The 17,233-nt window shown below is 40.7% G+C and overlaps 1 protein-coding gene across 3 annotated transcripts in view; it reads left to right on the forward strand.

Moving 5' to 3' along the window:
• The window catches only part of KCTD20 (potassium channel tetramerization domain containing 20), a 30,104-nt gene that overhangs the window by 8,180 nt on the left and 4,691 nt on the right, over positions 1-17,233 (forward strand). For 2 of the 3 annotated variants that reach the window (XM_032339745.1, XM_032339743.1), the window contains 6 exons: positions 7,127-7,332; positions 9,864-10,137; positions 13,413-13,515; positions 13,865-13,985; positions 15,244-15,441; positions 16,820-16,930. In XM_032339745.1, the coding sequence (XP_032195636.1) occupies positions 7,173-7,332; positions 9,864-10,137; positions 13,413-13,515; positions 13,865-13,985; positions 15,244-15,441; positions 16,820-16,930 (967 nt within the window). In that variant the 5' untranslated portion in view covers positions 7,127-7,172. Of the gene's footprint in view, positions 1-7,126; positions 7,333-9,863; positions 10,138-13,412; positions 13,516-13,864; positions 13,986-15,243; positions 15,442-16,819; positions 16,931-17,233 lie in introns of those variants that run through there. The other variant, XM_032339746.1, reaches the window with a different exon arrangement.

Below are 17,233 nucleotides of genomic sequence, written 5' to 3' on the forward strand. Positions count from 1 at the left end.
CAGAAGTATTAAGGATAGGAAGTGCACCCATCTGTAACTCTCAGGTGATTTGGAAAATGTATGGGGAGGGGAAGGAAGTGTAAGCACACACAAATGAGACAGGATGATCATTGTTAAGTCTGAGGGGTGTATATGAATGTACTGATTGTAATGACTTTTCCATTTTCCTGGAGATTTAAAAACTTTCAAAGAAAATGAGGGGCGCCTGGGTGGCTCAGTGGGTTGGGTGTCTACCTTCAACTCAGGTCATGATCTCAAGGTCCTGGATTAAGCTCCACATTGGGCTCCCTGCTCTGCAGGGATTCTACTTCTCCCTTTCCCTTTTTGTCCCCTACGGCACTTGTGCGCTCTCTCTCTCTCTGTGTCTCAAATAAATAAAATTTTTAAAAAAGAAAGAAACCTAGCTGATAAAAGTGTTTAGTTAATACATAAGATTCATTAGAAAGCTATACAGTTTTCTCACTAGGTAGAGCACACAGCTTTTGATCTCAGGGTCATTAGTTCAAGCCCTGCATTGGGTATGGAGCCTACTTTCCAAAAAAGAAAGCTGTGTAGTTTTTATTTCTAAAATTACAGGTTTGGTTTAAGGAAGTAACATGTCTGTTATCATTAAATGTTTGAAATTAAGAGTTAACAGTGGTACCATAATTGAATTTTATTACCTCTGCAAATGGACACATTCAAAATCCAGCAGTTATTCTTAATATAAAAAGTACAGCTACACATAGATAAATAGAGGTTGTTGGTATTAGAATGGAGATGAGGGATGATGTGGTAGGTAGGTAATAATGCAAGAAAAAAACAAGCAAAGATTTCAAAATGTTTTTGAATATGATTTTTAATAAGCCTGAAGCTACGTTTGAATATATGAATAGTAACAGCTATTTGCAGTGTTTACCATATATCAGAGATCGTACTCAATCTAAAGTATTTGTGATCCTTAAAATAGCTCTTTCAAATAGATATTATCAGTTTACAGATGAGAAAATTGAGTGTCAGAGAAATTAGTCATGTGCGCAGATTAACCTAGCAAATAAGTAGTGGAATCAAGAACCAAACTATGCAGTCTGATTTCAGAGCACTTGCTGGCAAATATGGGTGGCGGCATAGGTTATGGTTAAATATAACTTCCCTTAATTTGAGACTTTTTTAAGAAATGGTATGGTAAGTGGGAAAACATTTTATAGCACCAGTTCTTTGAAAAGAAATAGAAACTGAAAGATAAAGCAGTTAGGGCAAGGGGGTTGATCTTTACTAGGGATTAATTGCTTAGGCTCATGTAGAGAGTATGTAAGAAGGGCATGTGTAAAAATCTTGATCGGTATTTAAGAAGTACAGTATCTTGAGTTCTTTTTCTGCATAGAAGTCTTCTAGTATAGCTGCAGTATTAACCTAGACATATTCTTTAATGCATATGTATTTTTATATGTTAAAATAGCTAAGGAAACTTAGGTTTTACTTTGGAATTAAAAATTTGATTAAACAATGTCTCAACAATAAACAGCAAAATTGCTTTAGTTTTAATAGTTTTCTATTATCCATACATACTTTTAATATTTCATTGGAATGAATTATGGCAGTAATCTTTTCAGGTAAAGTGAATTTTTACTTCCTATAATAAAAGATGGAACAAATGGGGATCTGGCTGGCTCAGTTGGTGGAGCAAGTGACTCTTGACCTCAGGGTTGTGAGTTCAAGCCCCACGTTGGGTGTAGAGATTGCTTAAAAAATAAAATCTTTAAAAACAAGGCTATATTTTGGATAACAAACCTGGTAAAAGGAGTCTGTGTGTAATTGCTATCCATCAAATGTAATATTCAATGACTCTTATCACAGTGATTTTAAACTAAATATGTTACTCAAGGCAGAAAAATATATAAATAATTTAAGACATGATGTTAAAAATTAGAAGAAAAAATTTTCCTGTGTACAACTTAAAAATACCATTTTAGAGGGGCGCCTGGGTGGGCTCAGTGGGTTAAAGCCTCTGCCTTTGGCTCAGGTCATGATCCCAGTGTCCTGGGATTGAGCCCGGAATCTGGCTCTCTGCTCAGCAGGGAGCCTGCTTCCTCCTCTCTCTCTGCCTGCCTCTCTGCCTACTTGTGATCTCTGTCTGTCAAATAAATAAATAAAATCTTTAAAAAAGAAAAAAATACTTGGGGCACCTGGGTGGCTCAGTGGGTTAAGCCTCTGCCTTCAGCTCAGGTCATGATCTCAGGGTTCTGGGATCGAGTCCCGCATCGGGCTCTCTGCTCCGCAGGGAGCCTGCTTCCTCCTGTCTCTCTCTCTGCTTGCCTCTCTGCCTACTTGTGATCTCTCTCTGTCAAATAAATAAAATCTTAAAAAAAAAAAAAAACCATTTTAGAACTTCTAGCTAAGGGACATAGAAAAATGATGGCAAGATTGTTCAGTTGAAATTATACATGACATTGGCACAGAAGTAGATGAATTGGTGGAACAGAATGTAAAAACCAGATCAAGCATCTATTATCTGTTAGTATGTGATAAAAGTGACATCTCAAATCAGTATGGGAAAAAAATGGACTCCTCAGAATATATTAAGGCAGTTAATTGGTTAACCATTTGAATTTTGGTACATCCATACCTCATGCTGTATACAAAACAAATTCTCTATGGGGTAAAGATCGAATGTTTAAAAAAAAAAAGGCAATAAAACGTGAAATTTGGTATAACCACGTAATAGAATGTTAAGTACCATTGAAAATGATATGAGTGTAATTGTTGACCTACAGGCAAAATCATGGTATGTTGGGAAATATAGCATAATATTAACAGCAGAATTTCAAATTGTAAAAATAAAAAAATATATCTATGTATTTATGCTTAGGAAAGTCTGGAAGAGGAATTATGGGTGATTTTTATCTTAGTATTTTCTGTCAACAGCAATAAATCTGTACTGCCTGAGTACAGGATTATTCTTTGTTTTTTAAAATTCTGCAGGAGTAAAATAGCTAAAGAAAAGACAGCTTGTCAATAGAAGAGGAAGATACGGTGTTTTTCTGGGTTGAGTTGGGGGGTGGGAGAACGGAAAGACACAGAAGGTCAGGTGCAAATGAAAAGTTAGGCAACTGAGGCCAAAAATAATTTGTAGAATTCCAGCAACAGTACAGGGTATCGTCTCACTGAATCAAAATGAGGAAGGTGGCTGAGATCAGACTGGACAATAGTCAGAACGTAAGTATATTCAAAAGTAGAGGATGAGTGTGATGACAGGCTTAGAGAGCTAAAGAAATACTGAGCTGCTGTATGTGGGAGATTGACACATGTCTCCCAGGCTCATCTCTTGTCTTTTGTATGGTGCCTCATGAGTTCTGAGCGCTTTGTCCTGCCTCCTGTTTGAGAAAGGTTTATCTGACTTGGTAATGGCAGACATCCTCCTCCATTTTTTTATGGATGAAAATACTGAAGCTTAAAGGATGTTTTGGTGACATGGCTAGTTAATAACAAAGCCGAAGCCAGAACCTGCTTTGCTTCAGTCTAGTGGGTGGTCTTGTAATCATACCTCGTTCTCTCAGACTTCCAGGGAGATGAGAGCAGTCTTGGGAAACACCCAGTGGTTCTAGTCAAGCCTGACAAACTTGATATGAATAAATCACTATTACCTAATACCTGCCCAGCATGGTTGTTTTTCCCCACCCACCCAAAGGTAAAATTTTAAGGATCTCAAAGGTAAAATTTTTGATGAAAAAAACAATGGAAATGATTTGTTAATTTATCACATTAAAATGAGCTATCACATTTCACTTACCAGATTAGTAAAGATAAAGAAAACTAAAACACTGTTAGCAAAAATTCTGGAAAAAGTTGTAATTACTTTCTAAATCTAATTATGGTGTATAGATGAAGGGTAGATTGGTTTATTTACCAAATTCTGTGGCATCCTACCTCATCTTCACCACCCAGCTTACTCTGAAGTTAAAAAAAAAAAAAAAGAGGGGCGCCTGGGTGGCTCAGTGAGTTAAGCGGCTGCCTTCAGCTCAGGTCATGATCTCAGGGTCCTGGGATCGAGTCCCACATCGGGCTCTTTGCTCTGCGGGGAGCCTGCTTCCTCCTCTCTCTCTCTCTCTCTCTCTCTCTCTCTCTCTGCCTGCCTCTCTGCCTACTTGTGATCTCTGTCTGTCAAATAAATAAAATGTTTAAAAAAAAAAAAAAGAAAAGAAAAGATACTGCCTTCTAAAAAAGATCATATTCTGGGGTCCTGGGATCCAGCCCTGAGTTGGGCTTCCCACTCAGCAGGAGGTCTGTTCCTCCTTCTTCCTCTGTCCCTCTCCTGTTCATACTCTTCTGTCTCAAATGAATAAATAAAATCTTTCTAAAAGAATAAATAGGGGCGCCTGGGTGGCTCAGTGGGTTAAAACCACTGCCTTCGGCTCCGGTCATGATCCCAGGGTCCTGGGATTGAGCCCCGCATCGGACTCTCTGCTCAGTGGGGAGCCTGCTTTCTCCTCTCTTTCTCTCTCTCTCTGCCTGCCTCTCTGCCTACTTGTGATCTCTGTCAATTAAATAAAAAAAAGATCATAACCCTTGTACCATTTACAGTCTGAAAGCGTTATGCTTTTGAGATAGATTCATGTTAGGGTTGTTTGCTCCTAACCCTATCATATCTAGATTTTAAAAATCTGAATAGTTTAGTGCAAGGTATTGTACTTAATGGCACAGTGATCCATGCAATTACCTTGTTTTCTTCAGAAATAATTGATTAGAATAAATCCCAAGTAAGAAGAAAATACATAGATTTATTATAACTAGAAGTTATTTTGGATTAATACTCAAGGTGATTATGTTCTTGGGAGAAACTGGTGTGTCTGTTTTTAGGTGCAAGAAATATGTGGAGATAATTCCAGTACCAAAGATTGTGTCTAAATTTTCCAATATGGGAGATTATGAAGCTAAGTGGTCTTGCTATTCCAGGTCTGCAAAATCATGACTTAACAAAATATGAGCCTTCATGTGAGGCCTATGGAAAAAAAAATTATTTATTATTTATTATTTATATTATAATTTTGTAATACATAATTTTATAATATTATAAATATATAAAATACAATTTTATAATATTATAAAATGCTTACACATACTGTGTGGAAGTGAAGCTCAAGCTGCTTGCTGGATGTTAAGTTTTCTTGATGGCCATGTAGTCTGAGCTCCATTATTAATATATTTCTGACTCCTGGGGCAGCTGGGTGGCTCAGTGGGTTAAGCCTCTGCCTTCAGCTCAGGTTATGATCTCAGGGTCCTGGGATCGGGCCCTGTATTGGGCTCTCTGCTCAGCAGAGAGCCTGTTTCCCGCTCTCTCTCTGCCTGCCACTCTGCCTACTTGTGATCTCTCTGACAAATAAATAAATAAAATACTTAATTTTTATATATATATATATATATTTATACTTCTACTTCTTTCCTGAAGCAGTCTCGTCAGCTACTCTTCAGTGTGCCAGGGGCAGCACGATCCTTTGGTTTTTGTCATTGTATGCTGCTATGACTTTTAGGACTGCATTTTGGCCAAAAATAGTTTTTTAGCAATAGAGACTGTATTGTTTAAGTGCTTTGCTTTTTCTTTTTCCTTTTTCTTTTTCCTTAGAACTGTTCTGAGGGCCACAGTTCATTTGGGGGATGGTTACAGAATTGAACCAGGTTGGCAGTGAAAATACACATTCAAAGTTGAATGAATGTATCATCCTGCAAGGGGAGTGGTATTAGGTTTAAACAGGCTACTGTAAAATCTTCTGGTGTCAGTTAACTTTTTTGGTTTCAAAGTTTAAGAGAGTTTCATTCTGTCATTCTAGGATTATAGAGGAATTAATTCATAGAAGACTTTGGGAAATGTTGCATTGGGCGATTTCTTAATGTGTGCCACTAAGCGTTAATCCTAGTGAAGAGCTGAGAAACCGTATCTACAGATTAAGTGAAACATTGTCATTCAGAACCAGTTAAGCTTAAAGAAACACCCCCTTTTGGTCTTTCCAGTGTTGGCAATAAGCTCTTTCCAGTTCCATGGATCCTTTTCTTACCCTGTTCTATAGACCTGATTTTGACATCTGAATAAAACTTGAGGGCAGTGGTGGTTTTGACTTTACCAGTTGCTAGGGATCTGTTTTAACCGCTACATGCTACATGTTACTGCCCTTAGTGACCTAATTTCTTCCTGAAATGGTGTTAGCATGCAATCCACTTGGATAAAAATCAGTGGTGATGTAAGATGATTCTTCCACTGAAATTGCAAGTAGAAATCAGTATAATAGAATAATAATTAAGGTGAACTTCAGGAGTATTTCACATAGTTGTGCATCCCCTAAGGATGGAAGGGCTGCAAGGCAGGATTACCTGGAAGAAAGGTATGAAGCTTTTCACATAGTCCCCCCACCCCCCCACCCCCATTCTGCCTGATGAGCAAATGCCTAGCACAGGGAGATAGCTCGTTATGTGTTCCTCCCATGACTGGACTGCCTGGGGGAGTTAGCCTTCTAGCCAATGATGTCTTGGTGTAATTTTGAGGTTGGGGTTGGGGGTTGAGCATAAGGTACAGAAAGTAAAAGAGAACTTATAAAGAGGAACCTGGGTACTGTAAGTCAAATTTTGCTTGTTTGTTTGTTTGTTTTTTCTTTAGTGCAGGTGATTTCTTGTTTCAACAACCATAATGCTAATGAAAGATTTGATAGTTTTCATTTCCTAGTGCTTAGTTGTTGCAGGAACACATGTGTCTTGATTATTTTTCACATATGGGCAGGTTTTCTTTAATTGACCTGTTGGATCCTTCCCCTCTTTTGTGACTGTGATCTAAACAACACCAAATTACTGCACTACCATTTAACTTGTAGAACTGATCATGATTGGGGCCAAAATGGTGGGTGTGATGTCTGGTTTTGGATACAGCTTAAAATTATTCTCAAATAACAAGTTGATCAACATTCTTAAATTGTTAGTGATTTGGTAGAGATCATTAAATTTTATCCCAAAATAAAATCACAGAAATAAGTTTAAGATGTCATTTCTTCTTCAAACAAGAATGTGAGCCGTCTATGAGTTCTCCACCTCAGCTTTCATGCTTCAGAAGTCCTTGGAAGTCTGTTGGAGAGTGTTCTAAATCCTGCACATTCCTGTCTTCCAGGCTTTTTCTCTGGCCCAGCAGACAGTTCAGGATCCAGAACTCAAGGATGAACGTTCACCGCGGCAGCGAGAGCGACAGGGCATTGCGGCAGGAGGGCAGCTGCCTAAGCGATGACCCCACAGCTGTGGCCCAGGAGAGAGAAACAAATAGCCTGGCTGCTTCTGCTCTTCAGAGTCTCACTTACCCTCTAGGGCCCAGGAGCGATGGTACGATGGTTAGATCTTGACTGAATTTGGAGGGCTTTCTGACCCATGAGCGTCCACTCTACCCGGAAGGCATAAATAACCTCTCCAGCAGACTGGCTTAGTTACAGAAGGCTGACTGCCACATAACAGCCCCACTGACTCACTCAGTCCCACACGTCTAACTCAGCGGTAACGGTATGAGAAAGATAGTCCTGGGTCTGGAGTCACAAGACAGATTCAGAGTCTAGCTGTGCTATTTATCGTCTATAACGGTGGATGAGCTCCTTAATCTTTCCGAGCCCTGCTTTCTTAATCCGGAAAACAGGGATGTTAATATTCTTACTTCACAGGACTGGGAGACTTCGGAGTTAATGGATATGCAGGCTCTTGATAAACTGTCCACTTCTTTTTAACTTTGAATAAAGGCAGCGGCAACACTCACAATAGCAGTTACTGTTTATTGAGTGCTCACTGGGCTACGTGTTTTTAGATTAAGGATGGCAGACTGTTGCCAAATCTAAATCACTACCTGTTTTGTACATTTTTAAAATGCTGCCATCATGCCTGTTTGTTTACATATGGTCTTTGGCTACTTTGCAGCTACAATGGCAGAGACTGTGACCCACAGAGCTTTCTGGCCCTTTACAGAAAATGTGCTGATCCCTGCTTAGAGTCCTCCTCCTTGTGCAGATAAGGAAAGAAAGGAAATTTCAGGAACTTAACAGAACGTGCTCAGGCCTACACTGGTAGGAGGTGGGCAGCTGCCATTTGAACCCATGTCTTTCTAACCAGCCTGTGGTATTCTAGATGCGTCCGCTGGCAGAAGAGCAGGGCATGCCTGCCATCCTAGAGTGTGCCATTGAGGGGAGTTTGTGCACTGAGTTCCCCTTCCTTCTCACCCATGTACACCGCGTGGGACTTGAGGCGCCCTTCAGGAATCAGCCCACTGGAACTGCTTCGTTGTTGGGGGGTGGAGTGGGTAGGGAACCAAGCATCCTGAATTTATGATGTGGGTACCTACTTTCATTTTATAACAGCATTTTGAAAGTGAAAGCCATCTTGGTGATGTAAGCGTTTCTTGCTAGAAGCTTGTCCATGGGTGGTATGGAAGCTTGGCTCTTGTGCAAACAACAGGGCCACACTGAATCTGTCCAAAGCTGTAGAATGTGAACCCTCAGTTGGTGTTTGGTCTAGATTTTGGTTTCCTTTCCTTCAGAAGCAAATGGGGAAGAAATGTGAGTGCACTCTAGCTCACAATTTATTTGGTTATCTAAGGGCCTGAAATCAGGCTTATTTCCTGCAAGTGAAGAGCAGGTAACCCTGTTCATGAATTATTGTATACAGACTTAAAATTCGTGTGGGATAGGAGTCAGACACTCAGTTGTATCTTTAACCTGTTACTTTTTTCATAAAAGTATTTTAAGAAAATGTAGAAAAGTTAATTAAGCTTGTTAAATCTAGGTGACAAGATATGCATATTGTGTTAACTTTGGTATGTTTGAAATTTTTCGTGAGAGACTTTTTTACATTAAAATATATTAGGAGATCTGCCAGTTTAAAAGAATCCTTTGATAATGCTTTCATAAAAATTTCCCCCAGTTGTCTTCTGCATTATATCCAAATTTCACATATTTGGTTTTAAGCCTTTTTTCCATGATATGGTATTAACACACTTTGAAGTGCTCTCACATACTTTAATTCAGTTGATAGAAGAATCCTTTGAGGGAGTTGAAGTGAACATGATTCTCATTTTAGAGACAAGAACAGTGTTTAGAAAATTAAATAAATTACTTAAAGGAAATGCCTCCTTGGTGATACTAGCACAAAAACGGTTTCCATAAAGGAATCCTAACCCAAGGCCACTTGCACTGGAACCTTTCTGCTGAGGGCAAGCCCTGCCTCTTCAAAAAATGGTCCTGGTGATGTTAGGATTCTCCAGTGCATAGTGAAAATGCATTTTTATGTGAATTTCTAGGAAAGGTAATGCCTTAGACAATTAGAGACTGTCATCCCTTCTGGGAAATAACATTTAGAAACATTTGGAAATTTTTAGAAGGATGTGGGAAAGGAATAGTTTCTGCACCCAGAAGTAGCAGGTTCCTTAAATAAAACACAGGAACTATGAGAGTATTATTTAGAGCTAAAAGTGTAAACAGAAGTAAAAAGTGACTGCCTCTGTGAAACAAGACTGGGGGAGGGCTTGGAGTCTGGCAGAACCTTGCTGGTTATCCACAGAAATTCTCTAGTGTTTAAATATTTTTAAGCCATGCACATAATTTACTTTAAAATTTTTAAATCACTTTGAAATGTGGGCATTATTGCCTCCATTCTCTCCTCCCCAACATACAAACCTGTAAAAAAGCTCAGGGGGATCCAATATGAATCTCTAGCTTATTCTTCCTTTACTTGTTCAGGGCAAGAGTTTTTTGCCTGCGAACACCTAAAAGTTTGAGGGTTTTTGTTGTTGTTGTTTTTTAAAGAGACGAGATTTATCTTTTCCCCCAAGGCTTTTTGCTGTCAAGTTATTTTGGTTTGTTTGTATGATCTTTTAGACCTTTCACTTGACTATGCCTCTCAGCCAGCAAATCTTCAGTTCCCTCACATAATGCCACTTCCCGAGGACATCAAAGGCTCCTGCTTCCAAAATGGGAATAAACGGAACCATGAATCCTTTATGGCTCCAGAACGATTTGGAAACAGCACTGTGGGCTTTGGCAGTAACGTTCATTCCCAGGCACCAGAGAAAGTGACACTTCTTGTAGATGGCACACGTTTTGTTGTGAATCCACAAATTTTCACTGCTCATCCGGATACCATGTTGGGAAGGTAATTGATGATAATTTCCTTCCAAATTCACTGTGTTCTCTATGAATAGAAGTACCTGCTGTTTATCTTGCACTAGATGTGAGGAAAAGAAGGCCTGCGGTTGCTTATTTTTCTACCTTCATATCTTTGTGAGACAGGGAGGGCAAGCTTGTACAAAGCTATTTATGTGTTGACAATTTGGGGGATGTACTCTGTTTACAAAGCCAGTACAGCACAATGGGCCCCCACAGAAGGGCGTGCAATCAGGACTATGGAAAATAATCTGCTGAATATCCTTCCCTCTTCCTCAATAAACTCCCTCTAAAACAGAAGTCACACACCTCATTTCTTACCCATCTTATCCATAATAAGATGCACAATAAGTACACCCTCACAAAAGTAATCTTGCCTGAGTTCCACAGGTCAAAGATAGGGTTAAGGGGAGATCTAAGTTGTGGGTTCTTTTTTTCTTTTGTCTTTTAATAAAAAATAGAATTGTGTTCCAAATGACACAATAGCAAAGCTGTTTTATGGAACAGACTTTTGCCTGCCATCTGTCGCCCACTGTGCTTGGCAGCAGGTGTCATGCTGTCATTTTCTGATACCTCCGTCTCTATTCAAGTTTTCCAAAACGGAGTCTTTATGTCTTCCTGTTGTATTGTTTTGTGCCTGCTCTCTCTTTTCGTCATGTTCCATTCTCTGTGCTGCTTCATTGAGACCACAATCTTATCCTCCTCTCCCCATCTCCTGCCTCCAGCATTTTAGGGTTAGAGTTTAGGAAATGGAAAAAGCCTACCAAGGAGGAACACTGGCCAGAAAGTGTTCTTGGAGCCTGGGCTAGGAGTTAGGACATGCTCCTTCTGGCCAACCAGAGACCTTAACATGAGGCAGAGCAAATTGGGATAAGAGTAAAAATAATAATGTGTGTATGTATATTACACACAGACCTTTGGCTTTTGAGGATTTTCATTTACTTGGAAGTAGATCTTATATAAAGATTTAGCCTCACTCAGGACTTTGGACTAATTTGAACTGATTTAGAAATCAGAATGGAGGGGCACCTGGGTGGCTCAGTAGGTTAAGCCTCTGCCTTCGGCTCAGGTCATGGTCTCGGGGTTCTGGGATCAAGCCCTGCATGGGGCTCTCTGCTAGGCAGGGAGCGTGCTTCCCCCCTCTCCTCTGCGTGCCTCTCTGCCTACTTATGATCTCTGTCTTTCAAATAAATAAATCTTTAAAAAAAAAAAAAAGAAATCAGAATGGACCACACTCATTTGTTGAATTTTAGGCTAAATGAAATCCAGCTACTCAAATATACTTATATTTGAACATATACATACAGATTCATGATGAACCATTTTTAGCCAGAACCAAATCTGATACTTCTCAAACCTCTGAATTAAGACTAAACTAGAACAAGCAAGCAAACAAAAAAAGACTAATCTAGAACATTAAAACATTTTCCAGATTGGCCCTACATTTTATCAGATTTGACTTCCTGTCCTCAGTCTTGGGGTCACTACCACTGCCCACCCCACCACCACCCTACACACACCCAAAAACAGTGTTCTTGCAGCACTGGCTGGCTCTTCAAAGTAGATTGCCTCTGACAGTAGTGATCATAAGAAGAGAGGCAAGCATTTTCTGTTTGAATAATAGATTTTTTTTTTAAGATTTTTATTTATTTGATAGATCACAAGTAGGCAGAGAGGCAGACAGAGAGGGGGAAGCAGGCTCCCTGCTGAAGCAGAGACCCTGATGCCAGGGCTTAATTCCAGGACCCTGAGATCATGACCTGAGCTAAAGGCAGAGGCTTAACCCACTGAGCCACCCAAGCACCCATGATTAATAGATTCTTAGCTGACCCTCATTCTTTGAATCTAGGAATGAGTTGTTCCATGATGAGAGAGTCTGATTCTTAATCTAGGTGGTTCTTCAGCTGAGGCTATTGTTTCCGAGAGTTACTTAGGTTTGCTCTGTCCAGAGGTTACATACAGTGTTGGTAAGCCTAGTCAGTGAGCTTAAAAAATGTGAGCCATTAGTCACAAAGGGGAGGGGTTGAAAGATCGCAAGTGGATTAATGTTCATCCATACCATTACCAGAAAAATAACTCTGAGCTAGGTCTTGCTGATGAGAATTTGTGGGGGGAGGGGGGCATTGCATCGCATTTTGTTCACTATTTTGATTCATAGCTGTTTTGGTTGGACTTTAACCAGAATGTTTAGAAATGTCAGCATTCTTTGAAGACACTTTTATCAGGATGGATTTCTTATGTATGGTGTTAGTGTTTGGAAAGTATGTGATTTGGAATCTTTTTCAGACCTTTGAAAAGCAGCCAATTTAGGGTAGAGGAAAAGAGTTTTAACACCGAAGAGCCAGCCAGGCTTCCCAGCAGGTTGAGGAAGGAAATGGCGACGGCACCACTGGGAACTTAAATCAAGCTGGCCGAAGAGCCTGCCCGCCTGCCCTGTCCCTCACACTGGTTTCCCAACAGGAGTGGTGGAAGTCAAGGGGCCAGTTTTCCTGGAGGGGATCTGAAAGGGAGGGAGGAAGAATGGAAAAGATGAGTAAGAAAAGGCAAGATCTTCCTGTGCCCTCCTGACCTCTAAGTTCATGTACAGAGCAGGTTCGCCTCTCTAAACTATGCCGAACCACTAGATAAGCCTAATACCTCCATCCCTATCTGCTTGACCCGAAGTTCCTATCATTAGAGTTACTCCTTGGATTGAAGAAGGGTATTTTCCCCAGAGCTCCAGCATCAGAATGTACCAGGAATGGGAGGACAGTAACGTCTGCACCCACCAGGACAGATGCATCTATCACATTAGATACTGAAAAGCAAACCAGGGAACCACTGCATGCTAGATAAGGTAGGTTAACAAAGTAGGGAAAGGACCAGGAAGGGTCAGGAGCAGGAGAAGCACAGTCTTCCTGAGCTGCGGGCATATCCATTGCCACTGGGGAGGGCAGGAGAGGCAGCCCTCACACACACCAGAGAGTTTCCAAGGGCCAGTTCTGCAGATGCTGCTTTACTTCATTTGCTGTCCTGGAAGCTTACCACTGGTGATCCCTGAAGACTTGGCTGCTTCATTTCTCCTTGCTCTCAAATGCTGCAAGCAATTGCTACCACCTTTAATGTCTGGAGGGAGCTTCTTCATAGGGGTTGGGTCTCACTGATGTGTTTTTAATTTATACTATGAGAACATGGAATGGAGTCTTCCAGAATGAGGTGAAGAAGGGAGCGGTCCTCATGGGTGAAGAATCCAGCTGTCTGACATTGTTGTCCGATGTCTTTCAGAATGTTTGGACCAGGAAGAGAGTACAATTTCACTCGGCCCAACGAGAAGGGAGAGTATGAGATTGCCGAAGGAATCAGTGCAACTGTATTTCGAACAGTGCTGGTGTGTAGGACCCTTCTTGTGGCATCGTCTTCCCCGGGGGCAGGCACAGGCAGAAGCCTCGAGAGTTCCATCAAATTGTTACTGACTTCAGGGTCTCTAGTTCCAGTTCCCGTTCCCTCTATTTTCTCTCCCTGAAGTACCTCTTGTTTGTGTGAGCTCAGTCAGCTATCAGGCTGTGATTAAGCACATCAGAGAGCCAGGAGCCACTCTGCCAGCTGACAAGTCAGCCAGCGGGTGACAGTTCTAATAACCTACCATTTTAACAGAACCAGGAATGGATGAGGGGTTGAAGAGGTCATTCCTCATCTTAGTTCTTTGCCTACATTTCTTCTTTTTAACCTTTTTACAGGATTATTACAAAACTGGTATCATCAATTGTCCTGATGGCATCTCTATTCCAGATCTTAGAGATACATGCGATTATCTCTGCATTAACTTTGACTTCAACACTATCCGATGTCAAGATCTGAGTAAGTACAAGAGCAGCTCTGAGCTGCATTTGAGAAGCTGAACTTTGAGTTCGCTTGGAGTCAACTGCTATTCTTTATCACTAAAAAGTTTCGAGCATGGGTTGAAAACCATTCGCAGAGGCAGAGACGTGATACTAACCTTTCCCTCTCCTGCTTCACAGCTCTGTGAGGACGTGGAATAAACCAAAGAGAATGTGTGGCGGGTTCTGAATCCAGCTTGTCCAGTGAGGCACTGAGCTAACTGCTTCCCCTCTCAGGGACCTTGGTGTCTCAGCTAATAAATAAGGATACTGACTCTTGGACATTAGTGAGCAGAGTCAAACAGCATAAATTAGCTGGGTTCTTCTTAGAATTCTTTTTATCATTAACTTCATGTTTACTTAGTACTTTCTAGATGTGAACTTGCTTAAGTCTTAAAGCAGTGAGCCCTGCAAGTCTGGTAATAACCCCATTTAACAAATGAGAAGACTGAGAAATTAACTTGTTCAAAACTCTAAAAAGCTGGGATTAGAGCTGATTGTCTGACTACAAACGCCATTCTCTTATCATCACCTAGGCTTCCTGAAATTATTTAAAAAATATTCTTTGAGGTTCATGATAACATTTCCCTGCATATTCCATGAAGTTCTCTAGACTTGTGGTCTCTCTACTGGGTCTAGCGCACACTTAGAGCAAGTCCCTTGGTGTCCTCAAACTTCAGATGATCCCTCTTCTGTGGTACCATAACTCCATGAAATTGGGGTCCAGAGCATCTTCAGAAGAGGTACTACAAATGATGGTTCTTTCTCTTGTAGAATTAATGTGTGTGGTTTGACATTGTATCGCTAACAAAACTTCAGTTAGTCAAAGTGCTCAGGGATTATTCAACATGGGGGGGGGCGCCTGGGTGGCTCAGTTGGTTAAGCATCTGACTTGGTTTCTGCTCAGGTCATGATCTTGGGGTTGTGGGATAAAGCCCCACATCGGCTCCACACTGGGCTTGGAACCTGCTTGGGATTCTTTCTCTCTCCCTTTGTCCCCTACTCCTCCCTCCCTCTTGCTAATAATAAACATGAAAAAAGTTAGAGTGGTAAAATGTGCAACATATCTAACAAAATCTGCTTAATTAGCGCCTCGAAGCAAAAAACCATTTCTGCCTTTAATGGGCTATGACTCTAGAACTTCTCAGTGATGACAGCCAGTACCTCATAGTCTTTTTCCCGCCAGTAATATCTGCACTCAGGCCAAGAGGATGCTCACCTACAGTGTCTCTCCCCAGGTGCTTTGCTGCATGAACTGTCTAACGATGGTGCTCACAAGCAGTTTGACCACTACCTCGAAGAGCTCATCTTGCCCATCATGGTGGGCTGTGCCAAGAAAGGGGAGCGAGAGTGCCACATCGTTGTGCTGACGGATGAGGATTCTGTGGACTGGGATGAAGACCACCCTCCTCCCATGGGGGAGGAATATTCCCAAAGTAGGCGAAACCTGCACGGTGTAGATGTTTTCCACAACAAACGCACTGCCCAGAGTAGCATTCCCGGAAGCACCGGGAATATCACCGTTGAGCTGGCGATGAGTACACTCACCTGCACGAGCAGTGTGCTTGCTGCAGGGCTAAAGTTTGTGCTGAGCCTCCAACGTGTACACCTTCCACTGCTGCCTGGTGTCTGTCAGAGACGGTGGTGATACGGAGGCCACACTGAGGCCCTTAAATGGTGTCACTCTTCTCTCTGCTGGTTTCATTTTTAAATCCTTTGAATTGGTAACAACTCAAAGTACAAAAGGATGGATATACATTGAAAAGTCTTAATCCTAACCCTGCCTCACCCACTCGGTTTTCCTCCTGTTTTTTTAATATCCCTCAGATGTAATCAGTGCACATACATAAGCAGTTACATCCACGGTTTTTCCTTTTCTCCAAATGCTTCCATATCAACCTATTCAACACCATGTCTAACATAGAAATTTTCCACAATCTTTTTAATGGCTGTATAGTATTCCACCATGTGACTGTGCTGTGACTGATTTAACTAGCTCTGTTGTTGGACTTTGAAACTATAAATTACAAATGATGCTGCAGTAAATACCTCTTAAACAGTCTTCACACATGTGTATCTCTAGAGAATAATCTTCCTAGAAATGAAATTTGTGTGCCAAAGCTTTGTTATTTCATAATTTTGATAAATGTTGTCAAATTCTCCATATTACACTTACAAAACAATATATGACAGGTTTGTTTCGCACATCCTCACCAAAACAGTGTTTTACTGAACTTCTTTGTCACACCGATAGGTAAAAAATAGCATTGCATTTATGTTTTAATTTACATTTCTCATTTCATGATCAACACTTACCATCTTTTTAATTTCTAAAAGCCTTTTAATTTACTTTTCTGTAACTTTATATGTGCTTTTGCTCATTACAGAATTGATTTGTGTAGGCTCTCTATTTGTGACCACTCTATATATATAGTAAGAAAATTAGCCCTTTGTAATGTGAGTTGCAAGTATGTTTTTCCAATTGACTTTTGTTTTCTTTTAGCTTAGTTACAGTCATTTTGGCTAAGCAGAGATGTTGTATTTTTAGGTAGTTGAATGTATCAATTTTTATATTATGGCCCTGGTTTTATGTTGTACCCAGAATGGTCTTCCCCACCCTGAGACTAGAAGAATTTCTCATGTCGTTTCCTTCTTATGTTTGATCCATTACTTAATATTTCATTTGTGATCCAGCTGGATTTTTTTTTCCCATCAGAGTCAGGTATACCTTTCATTAGGCTGATTCTGTTAGCTCGTCTCCCTCCTCTTTTAGAAGTCTTTACTCTATGATTAACTCAATTTTTCTTTTTCCAGTTCTTTATAGCTCCAAGCTCTATAGATTCTTCAAATACATTGAGAATCGTGATGTCGCTAAAACAGTGTTAAAGGAGCGAGGCCTGAAAAATATTCGCATTGGAATTGAAGGTAATAAATATCCCAGTTAGTGTTCAGCTTGCATGGCTCAAGGGAGTAGGCTGTATCTGTAGGCACAGCTTATGTCCTTAAAACCCGGCTTCCAGAGGACCTGGAGAATAGGCACACATGAAAACTACATTCCTACCTGTGTGAAGGATTCCTGGTTTTGTTTTTGTTCACCCTTATATTTTTCATTTTATTTCCAGTCATAAATGCTTTAAACCAGCTGCAGGAATAAGTTCGGGTGTACTGCTTTGGGATAAAGAGCAGTGAGGGCTAAGGACACTGTGGGGTAAATGGAGCAGGGCCTGT

Source organism: Mustela erminea, chromosome 4 (genome assembly GCF_009829155.1).
Source record: "Mustela erminea isolate mMusErm1 chromosome 4, mMusErm1.Pri, whole genome shotgun sequence".
In the NCBI taxonomy this organism is placed as follows: domain Eukaryota; kingdom Metazoa; phylum Chordata; class Mammalia; order Carnivora; family Mustelidae; genus Mustela; species Mustela erminea.